The sequence below is a fragment of the Stegodyphus dumicola genome, chromosome 7 (assembly GCF_044657685.1).
Source record: "Stegodyphus dumicola isolate Sdum_Otavi_A_Nest chromosome 7, ASM4465768v1".
NCBI classification, from domain to species: Eukaryota; Metazoa; Arthropoda; class Arachnida; order Araneae; family Eresidae; genus Stegodyphus; species Stegodyphus dumicola.
Genome location: NC_140774.1, coordinates 88,646,475 through 88,667,581, shown reverse-complemented (window position 1 = coordinate 88,667,581; position 21,107 = coordinate 88,646,475). Strand labels below are relative to the sequence as shown.

Below are 21,107 nucleotides of genomic sequence, written 5' to 3'. Positions count from 1 at the left end.
ATTGTACTGTGGAGGACCTAATAGGTTGCCACTGTTACCTCCTATGAAAGGTCAGACAATTTTATATCCATGCCTTTTCTCGAGATTTGAACCCGGGCCGTTCCGTGTCGCAGTCATTTTCCCTAACAATTATACTGTCTGGACGGAGGTTTTGAAGTTACATATTTAAGTGTTTAAATTATAAGAAAGACTCCTGAAAATAGCGATGGGTATGTTCTCTTAAATTTTAGTTGTGCCTATGAGATATAGTTTTACTAAACCTTTTAACTAATTTCACCATATTTTGGAGTTCCTGGAGTTGTTCGATGACGAAAGAATTTCTGAAGCCCTGGGAAATTAAACACAAAGAGCTTAACGACAGTTAAGTTAAGTTTAAATTTATAAATTATTATGCTCTAGAAAAACAAGTTATATGCTTTTCGTACCTATTTATAAGCTATGAAACGTTCTCGTTGCTTTATTGTGACATGATTACATTCAGCTGAATTTATTGTGTTATGTTATTCACGTGAATAGCCATGGTAATAAGCTCCATCAGAAAAGGGATCGCTGCTTTTTAGAAAGATATCATAAATCTGCCATGATATATATTCGTATAAATTTCTGGTCTTAAATGTGTGTAGCAACGTAATGATTGCATAGTGTCTCTTATAGATTTCAGGAGAATTATGATTCATGAGAAATAAAAGCTGGGAGTTTTATAAGGAATGTTAGCTTAAGGAATACGCAAGAACTAACGCGTTGTTAATAATAAATGAAACAAGTGAGATATTTTCTGATTTAAGTTTTAAAGTTGTGATGAATAGTTTTAGTAATATTTATGCTAAACAATTATAAATGTGTGAGAACACATTACGGTCACCAAAGAGAAAAACTAAAAATTGACATGCATCTTCAGATTTACATGTTTAATTTCAATCGGAGTTATAATTTGCTTTTAAAATTGTGTCGATTTGAAATTAATTTTGAACGTAGTTAAACTTTATTCACTTCAGGTCTGAGACAGAAAATCATTTACGGAGTATTTAGATTGAACTACTTTCAGTTAGAAAAAGCTGAATCAGTTGGTTTGCAACAATTGTTTTAAAATCTAATATTTGGGACTTTACAAGAACATTTTGGAACTTTTCTTGAATTTTTAGGCAAATTACTCTTTGAAATTAATGTAGCAGAGAAGGCATTAATTTTACAGGTTCCTATAGATGCAATAAATTTATACTAATTATTATGCTATAACAGAACTATTTAACCGTAATCGAACTTTCTTCAGAAAGAAGGCTAAAATAGTTTTAGATCTTGCTGAAAATAAGTGGAACTTTCCGATGAAATTAGAAGAAAATATAGCTTCGTGGAACCTCATCAATTCCAAGCACTGGAAGAAACTCCAGTTGTTGTAAACAATTGCTAACTACAGGAAATTGAAGTACAACAGTTTACTACATCCCAACGGCTTGCAAGTGATGCATTGCTTAACAAATATCACACTGTCTTCAAAGCCACTGCATTCATTGAACATCGTATTAACACACGAAATAGCCCCTCTATATTGGATGAGCCCAAGTAAGAAAGAACTGTTGAAAAAGGAACTTGACTTCCTACTATGACAAGGTATCATAAAAGAATGTAAAAGCCTCTCCCGTGGTTCTGATTCCCAGGCCGGATGGAAAAGTACGGTTATACATTAATTATCGTAACCGAAATGCTCAGACGGTTCCAGACACTTATCCTATGCCCCGTATAGACGATTTTTTGAGTGAAGCAAAACCGACACCTTACAGGTCGGTCAACTATTGACTTAGGTCAGGTTATCATCAGGTGAGAGTAGCTGAAGAAGATCAAAGTAAAACTGCTTTTGTTTGCCCTTTTGGTACATATAGATTTACCCAAATGTCGTTCGGTATTGCCGGTATATTCCAAATTTTTCTCACATAGCCAAACAGTTAACGGATTTAACGATGAAGAAAGCACTGTGGAAGTGGGAAATACAGCAATAAAATGCTTTTCAAGAGCTGAAATCCAAATTATTTCTCAAGCAAGCTGATGGAGCGAAGCCTTTTATCATTTGGACAGATGCTAGCAATGTAGCCATTGGAGCAGTGTCAATGCTTGCCAAGTTCAATGAATGAACAAGGGAAGAAAAATGAAGAACACCCTATAGACTATTCTAGCCGCTTGCTCACCTCATCAGAACGAAACTATTTAACCATAGAGAAAGAAGCCCCAGCAGTAGTATGGGCACTCAACAAATTTAGAGGATATGTCGAAAGACAGTCTATCAAAATTAACTCTGACTACCAAACATTGAAGTGACTGATGTCTTTAAAATTACTAACTGGTAGGCTCGCAAAATGGGCCTTACAAATCCAATCATACAATCTCACTATCAGTTACATTCCTGGATGATTGAACTTTATTGCTGATTTATTATCGCGTTCTACTTGTGAACACTCAAGTACAAATGCTTGTAAAGTCTGTGCTGTCTCTGTCAAAATCCCTACTATTAGCCCTGCAGAATTACGCCAATGACATCTAGAAGATGATGATCTTCCGAAGATCATTGAAACTTTTGAGACTCCAGAGAAAGAAGTAGACCGTTCAAGTTAGACTGGAAGAGGCTACATTATGGACAGAGGTGTGTTGTACCGATATTCCTCTGATTTGGAACATGAAGAAGCTCAACTAGTTATACCTTAAAAAAGAAAAGCAGAAATCTTGAAAGACTATCATGATTCGCCAGCGGCCGGTCACTATGGATCTGAAGCAATCGAATTAGCAAAATCGAAAATTTTTATCGAATAGCAAAAATATATTACTGGGTTGGAATGAGAAGGGATATAGCAGACTATGTCAAAATCTGTCTTGAATGCTGTCGTTATAAAGTCTCTAATCAAAACCCATCTGACTTACTTCAAACTCCTGTCTATGCTTAACGTTTTGAGACCTTGTCAATTGATCTTTTCGGTTCCCTTCCTGAAACACCATCTGGTGAAAAATGGTTTTTTATGGTGCAGGACTATGCCACGAAGTGAACAGAACTATTTGCTTTAAAGGAAGCAACGGCCAGAGAATATGCCACTATTCTTTCGGAAGAAGTCGCCCATTGATAATGGTGATAAATGACAATGGTGTCCAGTTTACTGTTATGCAATAACTATGCTATATCTTGAACACTGATTAAAGTCTTACTCCTGTCTATCACCCACAATCTAACCCAGTTGAAAGAAAGAACAGAGATCTGAAACCGCGTTTAGCAATACTTGTTGGTAATGAACATCAGGCATGGAAGGGTAAACTGCTATTAATAAGGTTTGCTTTGGATAGAGCCAAATGTAATTCAATTGGACATTCTGCTGCATTTCTTCAATTTGCACGAGAGTTATGAACCTTAGAGGATGTAAAATAGGATAAAGAAGCCGTAACTGAGAACGATAATTTTGTTCTCGAAATTACTCCATATTTGAAACGCTTTGCAAGAAATGTACAACAGCTACGAGAAAGAGTCGAATTGCATCAAGATAAGCAGAAACGATATCCTGATAAAAAAAAACGAAGAGAAACTCCGAAATTCGTTCCTGGAGATAAAGTTTGGGTTACTCTCCACCCAATCAGCAAAGGTCCATTAAAGAAAACTGCTAAATTCATGCCTAAGCGAGATGGTTCCTATGCGATACTGACTACAGGATCTCCAACCACTATGATATTGCCGATCTTCACGAACCAGACCAAATTCTCGACAAATATCATGTTTCAGCCTTGAAACCATATCAGGATCGAAATAAGTTTCAGATCTCAGCTCGTGCAACTCTAGTGGTTTCCTTAAAGGCAAGAGGTTCGCCCAAAACGTGTAATACTAACCGATTCGGTATCTGTTGCACAAGATGCTGGTGACTCTAAAGCTACTGCTCGTCAAACTCGAGCCCGTTCATCTTGTTCTCCACCCACTGTACAAAATAGACAAATGTCAGTTCCCGACTTCTTGCCGAGACGTCTACGAAGTCAGAGGAGGAGGATGTAACAGAACTATTTAACAGTAATCGAACTATTTTATTTGAACGCCATCTAGTGGCGAAGAGGAACAATATTCAGTCGACCTCCAGTCGTGATGATAATAAGTTACCATGTATTAGATGCCTCTGTAACTCTAATGTTTGATGTTTCATTTGGTATATGTTGTACTTTTTATGTATATTTTGTTTGTACCCGTTCCTGCGTGCTTTATCAACAAATAACTTTAGAGCTAACCGGCGTTAGTGTTTATTGAGGAACGACTACAGCACAATACAATTTTATTTCATCGATAAGAAGCCAACGGAGAAATATGAGCAAAACATTTAAGCAAAATGAAATTCAAATTATTGCACAGTAGTTACATATACTTTGATGTATCCCATAGATTCAACTCGCTTCCCCAACAAAATTAAGCGATTATCTCTAAATTATTAATTAATTCTATTTATACGGTCTAACTAGGTTATATTAACTCAAGGTCCTGTGGGCCTAAGACTTCTAAGCATCTGGAAATGTATGAGAAAGTCTGGAAAGTCAACTCCTGAAACTGTTTATTAAACAAAGTTTTATTAAAGTCTAAAGGAAATTTTAGCGCAAAGGGGCAATTTGCCCTGAAGGACTATTAATTTCTTTTTGGCATTTTGCGTTGAAAACTATAGACGGCAAATCACTTTTCAAATTGTTGCCATTAATTATTGTCGTCCTGTAGTATATTTGAAGAAATTAAATAATGAAGAATTTGCATGGATGTTTATGTTTCTGCATAGATGTTTATGTTATATAAAACAACGGTACCTAGAGCAATGAAAATTTGAACAACGTAATTTTCCATAGAATATGGGTATGTGGAAGCCCTAATTTGAATTTGAAGTTTGTTTTATTATCGATTTCATATTTTGTAACACTTCAACGAATTTTTGATTAAAAAAACTAAACGATTTCAAAGCAAGCAATGACAACACTGTACGAAAAATACATTTTTATCTCCAGCGTGGGAGACTCCGTATCAGAAATTCTAAAGATATGCTCATTTTAAAATTATTTTGCAATATTTCTGTTAAACTGAATTTTATGGCTTGAGTGATATTTAATATGAGGAAATTTAATGAGTGAGGAAATGATATTTAAAAAACAAAGGTAACACACAAAACGTTAAAAAATGCCCCTTTGGACGCAATTTAAAATCTGAAACCCTTCAGATTTTTTTTTTTTTTAAATTTAAGCTTGAATTTAATAGAAGACACAACTTGTGCATACATTCAAACTCCACTTCTTGCGGGTATTAAAACATCGTAAGTTTAAATTTTCAAATTAAAATGTATAGTAGCCAATGTATAGTAGCCGAAGATTGCATAATTTAGACTAACTAAGCTGGCTCAAATGTTAATGGCGCTGTAAATTTCGGCAAGCAAATTATTGATGCCGGAAAATTGAATGGCAGAGATCAGCCATATAAAGCAAAGCCGAATGCTTGCTACCAAAAGCTCTAAAACATTCAAAATCCTTGCCTTAAGTAGACGTAAATCATTTGCATACCGGTAAATCATTTGCATTGCGGAAGGACAGAGCACATAAACAATTTTGCATAAAGCCCTTTTACATGCAGTATGGATGGAAAACTCAATATGTTTGAAAAATCATTTCACCGTGTTAGATACTGGATTACTGTATCTTTAATGAGACAACTGCTTTTCGGTTCTCGTTAACCGCGTTGTTCTTTTCCAGATTTTTCACGTATAACTTGAACATTGACTTTGGGAGTATGGTAACAAAAGCGGAACTAAAATTAACAAGAGCTAGAAATAAGAATAATTTCTTCTATTTAACTTCGATAAATGGATGCATAGATTTTAACTTCAGTATGTCCACACATTCTAAGGAAAAATTTTTATACTGTTTAGTGATTTCAACACTGGATATTTCTCAAAAAAATTAAAATGTATAAGTATTAGCAAATACGAGAGAGCATATATGAAATTATTTTAGATAGACAAGTAGTAAAGAAGGTATACTTTTCCCTGTAGCAAAAACTTTATTGATCACTGCGATTTCTGAAACAATCCAAAACATTTTAGAAAAGATGACTGAATATGAAAATATATTGTGGAAGGAAAGAATTCATAATTTAAACATTTTTATTTCTCAAAATATCGTACTTTTTATTTTTTATTCTGCCTCCATATTTAATATTTCTGAAGAGATTTAAAAGCTTCATTTGAAATAAGGAAAGTGTAATGGAAAATAAACTTCCATTTGTTGAAACTCATCTGTTTATGTTCAGGAAAGTGTAATGGAAAATAAACTTCTATTTGTTGAAACTCATCTGTTTATGTTCATAGTGAAACATATACCCTGAACAAAAAATTAGATGTCTCACGAGTCGATGCCAAAAACAATTTTCCCAATCCCTCCTACGTGCTTATTGCTCTAGTCGTTAATCTCTGACATTTACCGTTTCAGTATTCACGTTATTTTCAGCCTCATGTGAGTGAGCCTTTGCATTACAGGTACGTAAAATGTAACCAAGAATTTTTATTAGTGAGAATGCACCTAAAGTTCTTGAAAATATTTATACTCTACACGCATATTTATTACTGTTGGAAAAACCTTGATGTTGCTTTTATAAAAGTAAGTAAAACCAATGTAAATTAAGTAAAGTAAGCTTAATAAAATTATAAGGTATTTCTCCCGCCTTCTTAGCATGCCTTCGTACTGTAGTGGTCTGCACGCTGGGTGCGTATTCCAGAGGTCCGTGGTTCGATTCCCGGCGCGGGGGTTGCTCATTTTTCACATCGCCTACTTCCAAACTACCTAATGTGTCCACAGAATATTTAGAAAATTGCGATATATTACAAATATTACCGCTGAATTTGTATAAGTTCGTAGGATTAAAAAAAATAGATAAAACAGCAGGAATCTCGAGGTACCAGCAATTTTTGCCAAGTGTTTCTGAAAAGAAAAGCAGCTTTTCTATACTGTTTTTTCCATTCTTGTGTAAGTATTCTTAATTCTTCAGCGTGTTCTAGTTTCAGAAACTTTGTTGACGAAAGGCTACCTCTCTTTTTTTACATAATCACTTCATATAATATTTTATCTATTTTTTAATTTTTTGGTGCTATGATGCACATGATAATCAGTTTTTTTACTGTATTATATTAAATGCCACTATTCACTAATTGACATACATTTGCATTAAAATTTGAGATATACTTTGGCAGTAATTCCAAAAGAAATGAAAACACATTTCAAATATTTTTGAAACATAATGTTTTCAAACGTTTATTAACGGAAAATAGTAATAACAACAACAACAAAAGTAATAATAATAATATATTATTATATAATATATTATTATTATTATTACTTTTGTTAATATAATGTTTTGTAATAATAATAATATATTATTATTATTGTTACTTTTGTTATAATAACAATAATAAAACAATAATAAAACGATTAGATAATAACAATAATAAAACGATTTTTTAATTGGAACAAATGAGTACATATTGGATTTTTTCCAATTAGTAATATCATTCTAAGCTGATTCACTGAGAGTACGGAGTGATGGAGGCGAAAGAGGGAAATTATGTAATATGGTAATTTGACTGCCGCACGGCAATGCATATATATTACTGCGAGCACGTTTCCTAGTGCTGCAACGAAATTCCTTTTGATTTTAAATACTTAGGAGATTAAAGAGTCTTAAAAATCAGATTTTCCATATACATATTTGTATTTAATAAATTAATTTTTATTGCTGGTTAACCAACTTAAACAGTTTAGTGTCAGGAGTGCATTTTCTGTATATTACATTTACTAAACGCTTTTTCAACTTTCCCAATCTTCTTCCTCTCTTAGTAAGCGGATTTGTTGTTGTTGTTGCTTACGTTCACTTGTAGTCAGTAGTCAGCCCAAGCACAGGAAATTTCTCGTGGCAAGGAGCGATAGTTTATGCCTGCCGTTGGCAGCAGCCTTAAGCACCATTCAGGTGACAGTGTGATTTAGCTAAATAGTTTATGAGTTGAAAGAAAAATTAAAAATATGTTTTGAATGTAACTTTCACTATTTAGCTACAATTTCAAGACAATTACTTGCAGCAAAAATAGCCAATCAGGTGGCATACCTGCATGAACGTAATTGAAAAATGTAAGAACCGCTTGAGAATAATACTTACTTACCCAGATAATCTTAATGGGAACAAAATTCAACATTGGAAAGATGTGAATAATAATTACCCTGAAATATTTAGTCTGTGCTCTAGTTCAAATTCCAAAAACGAATCACTAGAACAAAGCAATACCTGTGTAGGGTTGAGAGAAATATTCATCGTTATTTTGGATTAGGTAGTTTCATTCTATTTGTTTCGTTTACATCGTGCCTTCTTAGACATATCTAACACGAAAAGTTGGCTGGAATGCTTTCGTGTTATAATGCAAAAATATTTCAAAGTATGAATCCGTAGTATGAAACAGAAGAAATTAATCATGTTAAAAGAAAAGTATTCCTTTCCATTCTGTCGTGAAATAATTTACGCTTGTGAGATGCGCCGTATGATATTTAAGCTTATCATGTGCTCCGTGACCTGGAAAATATTGAAAGAATTACTTAGAACATGATCTTTCTTTATTATGATCAACTAAACGAGTATTTTTAACTATGGATTAACACAAAGCAGGGACAGTTTTCTTGCACCAGTCGAAGGTTTTCCTTCAGCATTGGAAGTTATTTGAGGTAACTCTTTAGTGATGTTTGCATAATGGTGCCCGAAGCAGCTATTCTGTGCAGGTTACTGACCATTTGTTTTGTTCAGTTCGTATATTAATTTTAGTTCTTTTCTGCAAAGCAAACTTAGTATGCGAAAATGATACTCGATTTAAACGCAGTAAAAGGAAATTGTTCGGGAATTTAAGTTGAAACTTTAATTGATAATATATAATCAAAAGACTTCTCTGCTCAAACATTGAAAGATTTATATGATTACATATTTTGCTGTGTGTTTTCAATATAAATGGAAATTAAATCAAAGTTTAAAGAAAGGAATGGTTTATATGAAAGTTTTACTGAAAGCATCCACTTTACCATCGGTGAAACTAAATGGCAAGATGCTGAATTAGGTAGTTTGCAATAGTGCCATAAATGAATAAAGGATTGTGCTTTATAAATGGATTGAAAATTGAAAGAAAAAATGTCAAAATGCGTCCACATAGAACTGAAACAAAGTTAAATATGTAGGTGAAAATAATCATCAAAAATATAAAAAAACATAGAAAAATGAACTTACGAGAATAAATTTAAAAAAGGAAGTTAGCCTAAATTTAATTAATTCATAAAGAGTTACACAGTTTATGACATAAATAAAAGATATTCACTTTATTTCGAATAGAGTGGATTATTTGTTTATGGCAAAGCATACAAATTCTACCTGCCTACAGGGAATTAATAGCTTCGTGGAAGATTTCTTAAAGAAAATTGGGCTAGCCCACATTAATGTTACATATGGTATAATCACAGAAAACCCATGCAACCGGTCTGTTCACTGGATTAGAACCGGTTCAATTACTAGTGTCCAATAGTCTTATCAGCTCGATCCATGAAGAGCAAATTGAACTCGGTTTGGAAGATTACTGTAGGATCATAAGAAAGGAAATTGCATTTTACTTAATTTAAACAATGTAAAAAATGTGCTTGTTACACGTTCCGAGAGGATATTGCAAACGAACAAGAAATTGTAAAAACAAAACTGAATAATGACACTAAAATATGGTTCCAAAGAAGCGTAAAGAAATACAAATGGTTGTTTAAAGCAGAATTATAAAGAAGACTAATAGCAAATTAAAATAAAAAATAAGAAAATATTAGACTCTAGTAGATAAACAAAAGTTGCATCAAATCTGACATCTTATCTAAGCAACTTATGGCTACGTCCCGTAAGAAAATAGAGAGCGTATGAAGAGTGTAAAAGAACCTTTTATTAAAAACTCAGAGATTTAACTGAATACACATCTTGTGCTTACAAAATGAGGCAGCATTTATGGCGTAACTCCAAATTAAAAGTAATGAATGAATTCAAATTAAAATTAAGTTAGAGCTTAAGTTACCCAAAGGGTACACAGAAATGAATAGCTCGCAAGTTGGCTCAAATCTATACCAGTATGGTAAGCATTATTAGCAAGAACAAAACAACACTACAGATACAGACAGGCTATTATCTTGAGATTTCAACTAACAACGTGGCCTTCAGCAGGAGGCCTAAACAATCTAAAATATTCCTTTAAATGCTATCTCTTTCTACCTCATTTAAATACGCATGAATTAAAAATTAGGAAAGAAATTCTTCTGGCAGGAAAACGAAAAAGGAGAATAGCAGTAAAGACACTGAACATAAAATAATGGTTCGATAAAATAAATAAATACTTTACAATCGTGACGGTAAATAATACCTTCACTCAATGGTAGTTACGTAAAATAGGGAGCAGAGTACGGATGGTAAAATACGGATGGCAGAGTTAAAAAAGTTTCAGAGAGTTTTATTTTTTCTTTTATTTAATATGCATATTCAGTATGCTTTTCCTCCACACTTTTTTTCTTACTTACATGCTGAAGATTGACTACTCTCTTATTACTGAAATATTGGTCACGTAATGACGAAAGATTCTCACTGTTCTATCATTCACTACACATAACGCCAAAAGGGTCTAAATTATTAAAACATCATAGTATGTATATAAAATTACCATATGCTGTATTAACCAACTGTCCTTCCACTACATATACCTAATATCTCACATCCTCCATCTTTATATGTATGTGTATGTATATGTGAATGTAATTTTAAAATTAAGTACAAAGGTAGCATTTGCTTGGCGTAGATTTTGAACAAAACTTTATTGCTTTCGAGGGCAATTAAATACTGGTGTCTTTTCTACTGCAACAAAAATATTTTGCACTAAACGTAGTACGATGAAGCACTTTTGATCTCTCTCTCTCTCTCTATATATATATAAATAATTATTTTTAACTTTTTTATTTATAATTATTCCAGGAAAGGGAGTACAAAAAACATTCTAAATTGACTCTATAAAAAATAAATTCAGAAGACTGAGATTAAACTATTGAAATAACTGGAGAAAGTCCTAGTAGTAGTTTCTAACCGGAGAAAACAAAATAAAATACGTACGTACAAAACTACGAATCTACAAGCACGTACAAAACTACGAATGTACAAATTAAAATAAAATAAAACATATTAAAACAGAATGTAATTTAATTATTGTTAATGTTGTGAAAATAGCTGAATTATGAAGGAGAATTAGCTTTCTCCAACAAAATCCACAATAATTAGCCCCTTCGCGCCGACTGTCACGTATACGTGCCAGCAACGAACGCACTTACCTACCGGCCGACACGCAGGCGTGCCAGAGGATTGTTCCTTTCTCTACCGACTGTCACGTATTTGTGCCAGTACTTTGGAACGTTTTTCAAACTATAATTTCTGCAGCAAGATGGCACTGTATGTCCATATGGTTTAAGATACATGTAAATTACACCTTCTACTCGAAATGAGAGAAGCATGACTCACATACACGTGTTTTTGATTATATAAACAAACGGGGAAATAAATGTTTCCGAATGGCGTGATTTATGACGTCTCTTTAAATCGCACTTTATTCGCACGTGGTAGTTGTTTACTGTAAGTAGAGAAGTTTTATTTACTCTAAAGCGTTGGGTATTTCGGTTTGCAGTTCAGTTTTTAGAAAATAATTAGATCTTGTTAGACGTGAATTCTTTGTTTTTACCGTTGCAATGTCGAAGCGTCGAAAATGTTTAACAGAGCATGAAATAGCAGAAATGATGCAAAATATTTCAGATATTGATTCTGAAATTCTGATATTCTGATATTGATTCTGAAAGATTAACTGAAAGACATTTTCTAAAACTTTGTTCAGAAGAGATTGATAAGAAAATGAAACGACGATGCTTCGTTTGTTCACATTCCCGGAAAAATCCTCCAAAACGGCAAATGAGTTATTACGAGTGCAAGGAATGTAACGTAGGACTGTGTGTAGATCCCTGTTTTCAAATTTTTCATACGAAAAGAGAATTTTAAGTAATATATTTAGTTTTCAGATGTATAATGTTAAAATTCATAAAATGGTGAGTAATTAAAATAAAATGTGTAAAATATGCATTTAAACAAGAAATAAGGTAATTAAAGTATATATATATATAAATATTTATAAATCATAAGCCGTTTAAATACTCTATAGAGCATTATTAAACAATGCGTTGATACTTCGGAAATTTCATGGATTTAGGCTTAGTAGCAAAAAAGCCCCCGGCCCTGGAGAGACGCTCGCGTAAGACACTGCCGGCCTCAGCGATAAGCGCGCGTTTTCGCTACCCGGCTCGAAGGGGTTAGGGAATGATCGCGTTTCGTCCCCTTCGCAACTCTGAATGAATTCTCTGAAATTTGCAAAACTCTGAGATGTAAAAAATGGATTTAAATTACTAATTTATTAATTTTCAATCTAACGAAGTAAATTTCCTGACACGAAATTATTTACAAAAAATTTTTTAAAGTAATATGCTATACAAAGAGGCTATTCAATTAAAAATATGACTTTAAGGCACATAAACAAATGTGATATTATTGTATAACTTAATGTATTGAAAGATGCAAAATTTCACAAGCTTATATACATAAAATAGGCCAAATTATTTAATATATATCTATCTATTTATATATCTATATCTATATCTATATATCTCTCTCTCTCTCTCTATATATATATATATAGAATATATATACGCATATTTATGTACATCAAAGAGGGATTCATTAGGCTTTTAAAGCTTTATACCTTTTCTTACTATAACTTATATGTGGAGGTGTTGTTTAAAAACATTAAAGGGCACATTTTACTTCATTTGAATGAAATCCTTAAATACTACTTGAAAGGAAGAAATAGCACTTGCCATTTACAAATTAACATCAGACATAGTATTAAACCTCGAAAGTGGTGTATTGTTTCCTTTAACAAAGAAAATCATGTCCAGGCAAAATAAATCCGTAGATATGATTATATCTTGGAAAGCGATGGCGAAAGGAATGGAAAAAATTTAGAAGCAACCACTGGAAAGTGTTGCCGTTGGCGAAACATAAAATATTTATTTCCTGCATGCTGTCGTCAATAGCGGATTACTATAATGTTGTCATTGAACAAATAATTTATCTTCCGAATTTAATTAATCTATTATTGATTCCAAGCTGAGAAATCTGAAAGCAATAAACGTGCTGGTTAATGAATTAAATCTATATAATTATTTTTTTTAAAAATATAAATTTTAATTTATATGAATTAAATATTTATTAATCAGATACAACAGGAATTAGACTTAAGTACATTTAATCTACAATATATCAAACTAATGGTTTTTTTTAATATTTTCAGCTCTGTGGTAATTAATATAGCATATTTCTAACATTATGTGTCATGAACTAGTACAGAAGTTTTTGTAACATTATGCTTTACATTTTTTAAGTTTTAATTTTTTTTCTCTTAAACGTTTTAGTATTAAACTCTTTATTGAATCATTAAACTGTAATAACATTTTTTGTGGGCCGAAAACTTCAAAATGGATCTTTTAAATTTGCGTTAAATAGAAACTGAAGCATTTATGCATTCTGTATACTTAATAAAAAACAGAACTTTTTTATACTTACTCCGTTGTTTTCCAGAACGGTGCGTCTGTCACTCGAATGATTCAGCTCATCCAAAATGACAAAACTTTTGAAGATGATACATGCAAGAGCATTCATCAATAAAGCTGTGAACAAATTCTTGTGCATTGTAATCCGATATACTTGAAGTTGCCTGCAAGAAAAGAGTAGAATACTATCAAATGTTTCCGAAACATTTAAAAATTCGTTTGTTTTGCTATAATCAAATCCAGTTCACTTCAGTTCTTCATTTGAAGAATAGGTTTTGGCCTATTGAACGATGAAGAGATAAACATTTTACAATGATCAGTAAACTGTTGAGCAATCTTTTACCAAAATCCCCAATTCTATCTTTTTTTTTTTTTTCTGAATGATACTTATTCGAAATTAACAGTGCCAAGAGTTAAACTCTTTATGCGTTGGTGCAACGTAAAGCATTTGTGTTTAATTTTAGAGAATATTCATTATACAAAAGTGTTTATTTATTGTATTTGTTGAAGCAGATGGCGAACACATGTATTTATGACACGTTTCGCCTCTCTGCATAAAAATAGTAAGGGTTTATGGAGGGAGGTAAAAGGATTTCTGGTACATTAAAATTAGGAAAATGTATCATTATGATGATAACCTTAATGAACCGTTTTTTTTTCGATTTAAGGTAATGTAATGTTAGCAAAAAAAAAAAAAAAAAAAAAAAAAAAAAAAAAAAAAAAAAAAAACAGCATACAGTCAATATATATTTTATGTTCAAATGTTTAAATTATTTTTTATCTGGTTTAAACATCTATGTATGTAAATTTCCATTGAGAGCATTTATGTATAAATAGAAATAAAAAATGTGGTATTAGATTTATGAACCCAGTAATTGATACCTTTTAAATGCAGATTAGCGTTCTTGGATGATTTTGCAGTCTTACTATCGTACCGATAAGGAAGCATATGGAATTTCTACCCTAACATTATCATTCACCGAAAACAAATCGACGGAAATACATGTGTAACCGTTATTTGTATTATTCAATAAAACAAATTAATAGTAATCTTGCCCAAACGTCACTCCCGTTGTAAGCAATCAAGTGGACCGAATTTCCATTGTTTGCTCTGCGGTGCAATGTGCCTGAACGCTACACATGACGAAGTGTCAGTATTCAGTATACTTATTGCGTAGCTAGCGAACCAGTTTGACGGCGAAAAAAGTTGCTTACTCTGTGATGTGAAAAAAGATTGGGATGAGAAACTGCCAAAGAAAAAATGCAACTCAGCAGTACTTGACGCTTTTGCAAATATTCGTTTTAGACGTATTTGAACTGCAATATCGGGAAAACCAGACTTCCTGATTGTCATGGATTATTTAAGCTTAGTTGACGTATATCACTTCCTGAATAGAAAGCTTTGATTTTCGCAAGAATTTCCTTACAAAATAGGATTTCCGATTTCTAAGTTGTCTTTGTGATTTATGCGGATCCACGATTAGTTCTGGCAGTTTGGCTTGGATTTTTTTCTGCCATTGCTTCTAGCAGTGGTTTCAAACTGGAGGCTTGTGGGTCGCATGCGACCCCTAGAGCCATTTGATACTATCCGTGAATACACATTTTTGATTCTTACTTCACTTTCTATATATGGACTTTAATTTTATCTTCAAAAGTTAATTATATGGCAAATTCAAATTTGTGGTATTCAAATTTATTTATGGTAAATTCAAATTTGTTGTATTCAAATTTATTTATGGTAAATTCAAATTTAAAAATCTTTATGGTATTTATATATTCATTGTAGCCTTGATGAAACATATATTCATTGCAGCCATTTATATATTTATTCTAATAAATTCCTGGATGGTGGTAGATATTATCCACTTAAATTATACATACATTTAAATTATATATTTGTTGGAAATACAGTGTCTCAAAGATTTCAAGATTTTATTTTTTTAATTAAAATTTACATTATTTTCGTTATTATTGAAAATGTACATGACGGTCCTGAAAAATAACACTCCTGAAATAGTCCTGAAAATAACATTCCTGAATCCTCAATAACACTCCTGAAAATCTAGAAAATGGAGCTAATTAATTTACAGTGTGATATAAATCTTATACAAAGATTTGAAGATGTAGATTTGATTAAAGTACTTGTGAAAAAAAAGTATGTTCAGATACAAATTTTTTCCTTAAGAAAAACTGCTTTTTTGGAGGAATACATTTGCAGGCGAACAGATTTCAGTGTAAAATTAATAAAATAACACGAATGAACAAGGAGCATTTACATTATGTGAAGATAATTTCTATGAATTTCTATCCATAGCTACAGACTTTATCATGATCGAAACAGCATCAAGTGCCAAGGTTTAACGAGAAATAAACAAATTTAAAACTATTTACATAAAACATACGTATTTTTGCTTATCTGTCGGAAAAAATTAATAAGAAAGTGATTCGATTGTCATTATTTATTATTTTGCCCCATTTGAAAAGTTTCCTTCGAAACTTCGAAAGTTTTTATGATTTGTTTATTTTTAATTTAGTTTAAGCTATGTTATATAATGATTCAGTAAACATATTAGAATTACTTAAAACAAGCGACAGTCTGAAAACTGAATATTTAGCTGTAATATGTTTGAATTACAAAGTGTAACCAATAGAAAAAAAAAAACCTTGCAGGTGTTAAACTTTAGATCTCAGATAGAAAATATATTTTGAATTTGTTTCTTTGCATTATTGTTTATGTACGTTTTGACAAATGTTATGTAAGATAAATTTAAAACTTGGTTAAAATATTTTGAATTTTGCTGAATAAAAATTTTCATTTAAAATATTATTCTGGCCTGGCCTTTTGCAGTTTTGAGACCACTGTCTTGCAGGTTCCTCTGAAAAGAATAAAATTAACAAAAGACCTTTGCTGTCATTTACAAGCACATTTATTGAATGCATTAGCTTGCATAAGCAATATAAGCAAATTAATAAGACCTTCAAATCTATTTTTTTATTTAATAATTTAATAGACAGAAAACATTCCTTTATTATTGAATATTATAAGCTGTTGTGGTAAAACTAGGCAAATATCTCATCCTCCGACCGATCTGCTCACACAAACTTTCCCATACTAAAAAGTATTTAAAAGAATTACGATGATTCTTAATTAAAGCATAACAGACTATTAAAGAAAAATATTACAAACAAAGATATCTTTTATAACCAGGGAATTTTAATTAAACAATTGCTGCACGTAAAGCATAGAAATTTAATAAGTAAATTGTAAGTTCAGAAACTGAAAGAATGCCTTTTCACTCTAATGTTGTTTAAATAAGTGCATTACATACACCTACACAAATTCTCGACATATACATAGTCACGAAGTAAAATTGTGAATTACTTTTAACAAGCAAATATTTTACTTTATAAAAAGGTTCGTCTCCATAGCATCCAGGTGTTTACCTTCTTTTAATTAATTTAAACCAACTTTTAATGTATTGCTTATACTTAAGCCGAGAAATTAATTATAATTTTATCCTCAGCGGGTTTCCATTTTTTGTCCCTAAATATGTAAAATAAAAAATTGCATGAAAGGTCAGACCACCTATAAATAACAGACGTGCCACAGTTAATCAGAAGATTACTTCTGAAGTGCTGCTGCTGCCGGCAAATGTCTTTCTTATGTTTCTTTGCTAACTAATACTTTTATGTCTCTTCCCTAACTATTCATTGAACTGAAGAACTAATTAAAACTTAATTTTGTTCATAACTAATAGCAACCAAAAACGGTAATAGAAAGTTGACTGATATTAAAAGTAGCTAAAAACAATAATGGAAACCTGCCATAGGAATTTTACATTTTTATATAGATAGTCTTGCAACAGATTCTTTCGAAATACATGCATTCCTTTAAGATTGATGCTAATGCAAGACTGAGTTCTGTTATATTTTAAGCTGAAGATAAAATAAAATATTTAAATGATTCACTACTAAATCAGTGTTTTACTTGCATGTTTACTCAATTTTGTGTGTATCTTCCGAGCAAATGAATGATGAACAACTATGAGACTATTGTACCTGAAACTCAATACTCAGTAAGTTCAAGCTTTATTTCTTTGAAATTTCAAATACTTAAAGAATTTAAGACAACAGATAGTGTTATTTTGGCATTCAAAACTATATTATTCGGAGCAAGTACAGTAGATCCTTAACTTGTAGAGTTCCTCACTGGGTAATTCTATGTTACTGTTGAAAGTGAAGAATCTGAAGAACTAGTAAGGGAATAATCGCTTGAGTTCATGTGACAGGAAACAACAAGATGGAAGGGTAAAATAACACTTTATAATTCAAAGTAAGATTTGACAGAACTCCGTCTTGGAGTTGTACAATAAAGCCGACACTTGGGCTTGAACTTAAGAGACTAAGAATTTAATCTAAACTAAAGATGTATAGCCGAAGCTATCAAAATTCTAACAGAGTTGGCCCCTTAACGTTAATAGTCTGCGAAACTATCAAGGGCCTAAAGTACGGCCGAGTGAAATAATAGCTTACGAGAGAGTAGCCTCAAAAAGCGGACGCATGCAGCCAGAATATCTCTCACTAAGACCGAAGTATCTTCCCACCAATAATAGAGGAGGTAGACTTAATCATAAATGGTTTGGCAAGGAAAAAGGCACCGGGGCCGGATGGCCTAGACAATATAATACTCAAGGCATTGCATAATGAGTTTCCAGAGCTGATCCACTCAGTTTGCAAAGCATGCTGGAAAGTAGGACACTTTCCGAAAGATATGAAGCTGGCAGAGATCGCTCTGTTTCACAAAAAGGGGAAAAAATCCCTCGGATCCGACCTCCAACCGCCCGGTAAGTCTCCTTCCCACATTTAGTTCTAGAAAAGATCATTCTAATGAGGCTAAATTATTTCCTGAATAAAAGTTCAGTAATTAATTAAAAACAGTATGGCTTCCGTGAAAGAATATCTACAGAACAGGCAGTAGCAGATCTCCTGAAAGTGCTGAAAAAGAACAGAGAGGAAGACAATCACTCAAGAGTAATATCTATTGACATAAAGGAAGCCTTCGATAATGTCTGGTGGCCTGATGTAACAAAAGAATTAGATTCAATCAACTGCCCAATTCAGATCTTAAAGTTGATAAGGAGCTACCTTGAAGACAGACAAGTTCAAGTAACTACAAACGATGGAACAATCCAGCATAAACTGGAGAGAGGCTGTCCAAAGGTGTCCTGTCTAGGGCCAACCCTGTGGAACCTAGTAGCTAATTCAGCGTTCCAAATTTTTGAGATGGAGAGCGGAGTGCATCTGCAAGCTTTTGCGGATGATTTCCTTCTAGTAAAGGGAACTCCTGATCACTACGTTTTCTCATGCCCCTTAACTGAGGATATTCACATAAAATTTCCAAGAACTGACCTCCTGGCATTCCAAAGATTTTTAATTAAAGATAAACATCAATATCGAAAGTTTCAGAAAATTATGCAACGACTCTCTTCCTACGGCCTAGATCTCTGTCAAGTGTAAGTCCACATACAGTTTAAACTTAGTGAACTTATATATGCTGTAATTATGGACAAAATGGATCCGCTCGTGAAATGAACTTTATAAACTGCAATAAACCAATATATCTGAAATAACCTATGGACACCTACCTCTTTAGCATTATTATAACAATTCATTTAACATTGTGTTGCCAGTACTAATTACAATTATCTCATTATGTTTATTTGTTTATTAATTATGTTTATCTCCTATTTTTGTTGCACCAAATCAGATGTTCAATTTATCTTGTGAATCTCAAACTGTATTCCTACTATTTTGTAATATACTTATGCCCTACACCATTATTTTTAATAAATACTGGATGCGGGGCGTACTGTGGAATTGCACGATGTACCATAATAGGCAAACTTTAGACCTTTTGAAAAGCTTCAGTCTATGCAAATTCTTATAAAACTTGCAATTACCCCCCGTTTTTTTTCTTTTTTTTCCCTCAAAGAGTTAGTATGGGTAGGCATTACCAGTTGACCTATGGTACATCGCTGGTGTCCCCCCTACTTTTACCTTTACCTTTCCTTCTAGTAACTTCTGTAACAAAGAATATAGAGAAAATTACACAAAATGCACTAAATAGGTTCTTAGAGTGGGCACAAACACATAAACTTACGATCTCAGCAGAAAAAACTACCATGCTATTTATAGGGCGAAAAAGAGTAATGAAAAGAAATCCTACCATTAGACTCAACGGTAGCTCAGTAAAATGCTCTCCAAACATAAAATACCTAGGATTTATACTCAACAATAATCTCTCTTGGATTCCCCACTTAAAAGAACTCAGGAAAAGGTGCATCGCACTCACAAACACAATGCTATGCGCAACAGGACTGCAGTGGGGAGCAGCACCGTGAGTGCTTAAGAGGTGGTACCAAGCAATTACAGAAAGAATTGTTCTCTATGGCGCAGCGATCTGGGGAAATACACTCAACGTAAGCATGCGTAGATTACTCCTGTCCATGCAAAGGCTGCAACTCTTGCTCATCTGCAAGGGATACAGAACTACTTCAACGACAGCTCTGCAGGTTCTGGCAGGAATTCCTCTGCTAGACCTGCAAGCGGAAAGGGAGTCGTTAATTGCAAGAATGTTAAGGCTAGGTGAGGACGGAGTTCTATGGGAACAACACCACTTTGCTGAAGACTGAAAAACACAAGCCAGTGACGCAATGACATCCGACTGAAACACATCTAAAAAAGTGTATTCTAGGCCACTATGTGACACCAAAAGATAATCACACAGCTATATTTACAGATGGCTCTAAAGCCGAGACGGGTACTGGCAGTGCCTTCTGCGTTTTAAAAGGTGATACAGTTGTGTATAAATGGAAAAGAAGACTTGGCAGTAGGAGCTCAGTATTCCAAGCTGAGCTGGCAGCACTTAAAGCAGATTAATTATGTGAAGAGGAACAGACTTACCCAAATTATTATTTACAGTGATTCTAGCCTTGAAGCAATCAAAGGTTACAAAAGCAGAAGCCAGTATGTCTAAGAACTTAGAAAAATCCTCCTCAGTCTTCTACCATCAGAAAGGCCATGCCTCACGTGGGTTCCGGCTTACGTGGGCAATAAAGGCAATGAGGAAACAGACACCCTGGCAAAAGAAGCGGCAAAGGAGGTCTCAAGAACAGAACTGCCAGATAAATTACCTAGGTCTCATCTCAAAAAGATCACTCTAAAACAACTGATAGACAGATGGCAAGCCAGATGGGACACAGCAGATACAGGAAGGAGAATATATTGTTCTTCCCAAAAACAACGCTAGAGTTAAATTGCAATAGTGGTAGTCAGACACAGTTTTATACAGGTCATGGTTTTATACTTTCCTTTCTGTTAAGCTG

The 21,107-nt window shown here is 33.1% G+C and overlaps 1 protein-coding gene across 1 annotated transcript in view; it reads right to left on the bottom strand.

Annotated features, from left to right (window-relative positions):
- LOC118195817 (calcitonin gene-related peptide type 1 receptor-like) overlaps positions 1 to 21,107 on the bottom strand; it is a 527,958-nt gene that overhangs the window by 182,054 nt on the left and 324,797 nt on the right. The window contains exon 7 of the mRNA XM_085820565.1: positions 13,736 to 13,886. Within this exon, the coding sequence (XP_085676691.1) occupies positions 13,736 to 13,886 (151 nt within the window). The remainder of the gene's footprint in view (positions 1 to 13,735; positions 13,887 to 21,107) is intronic.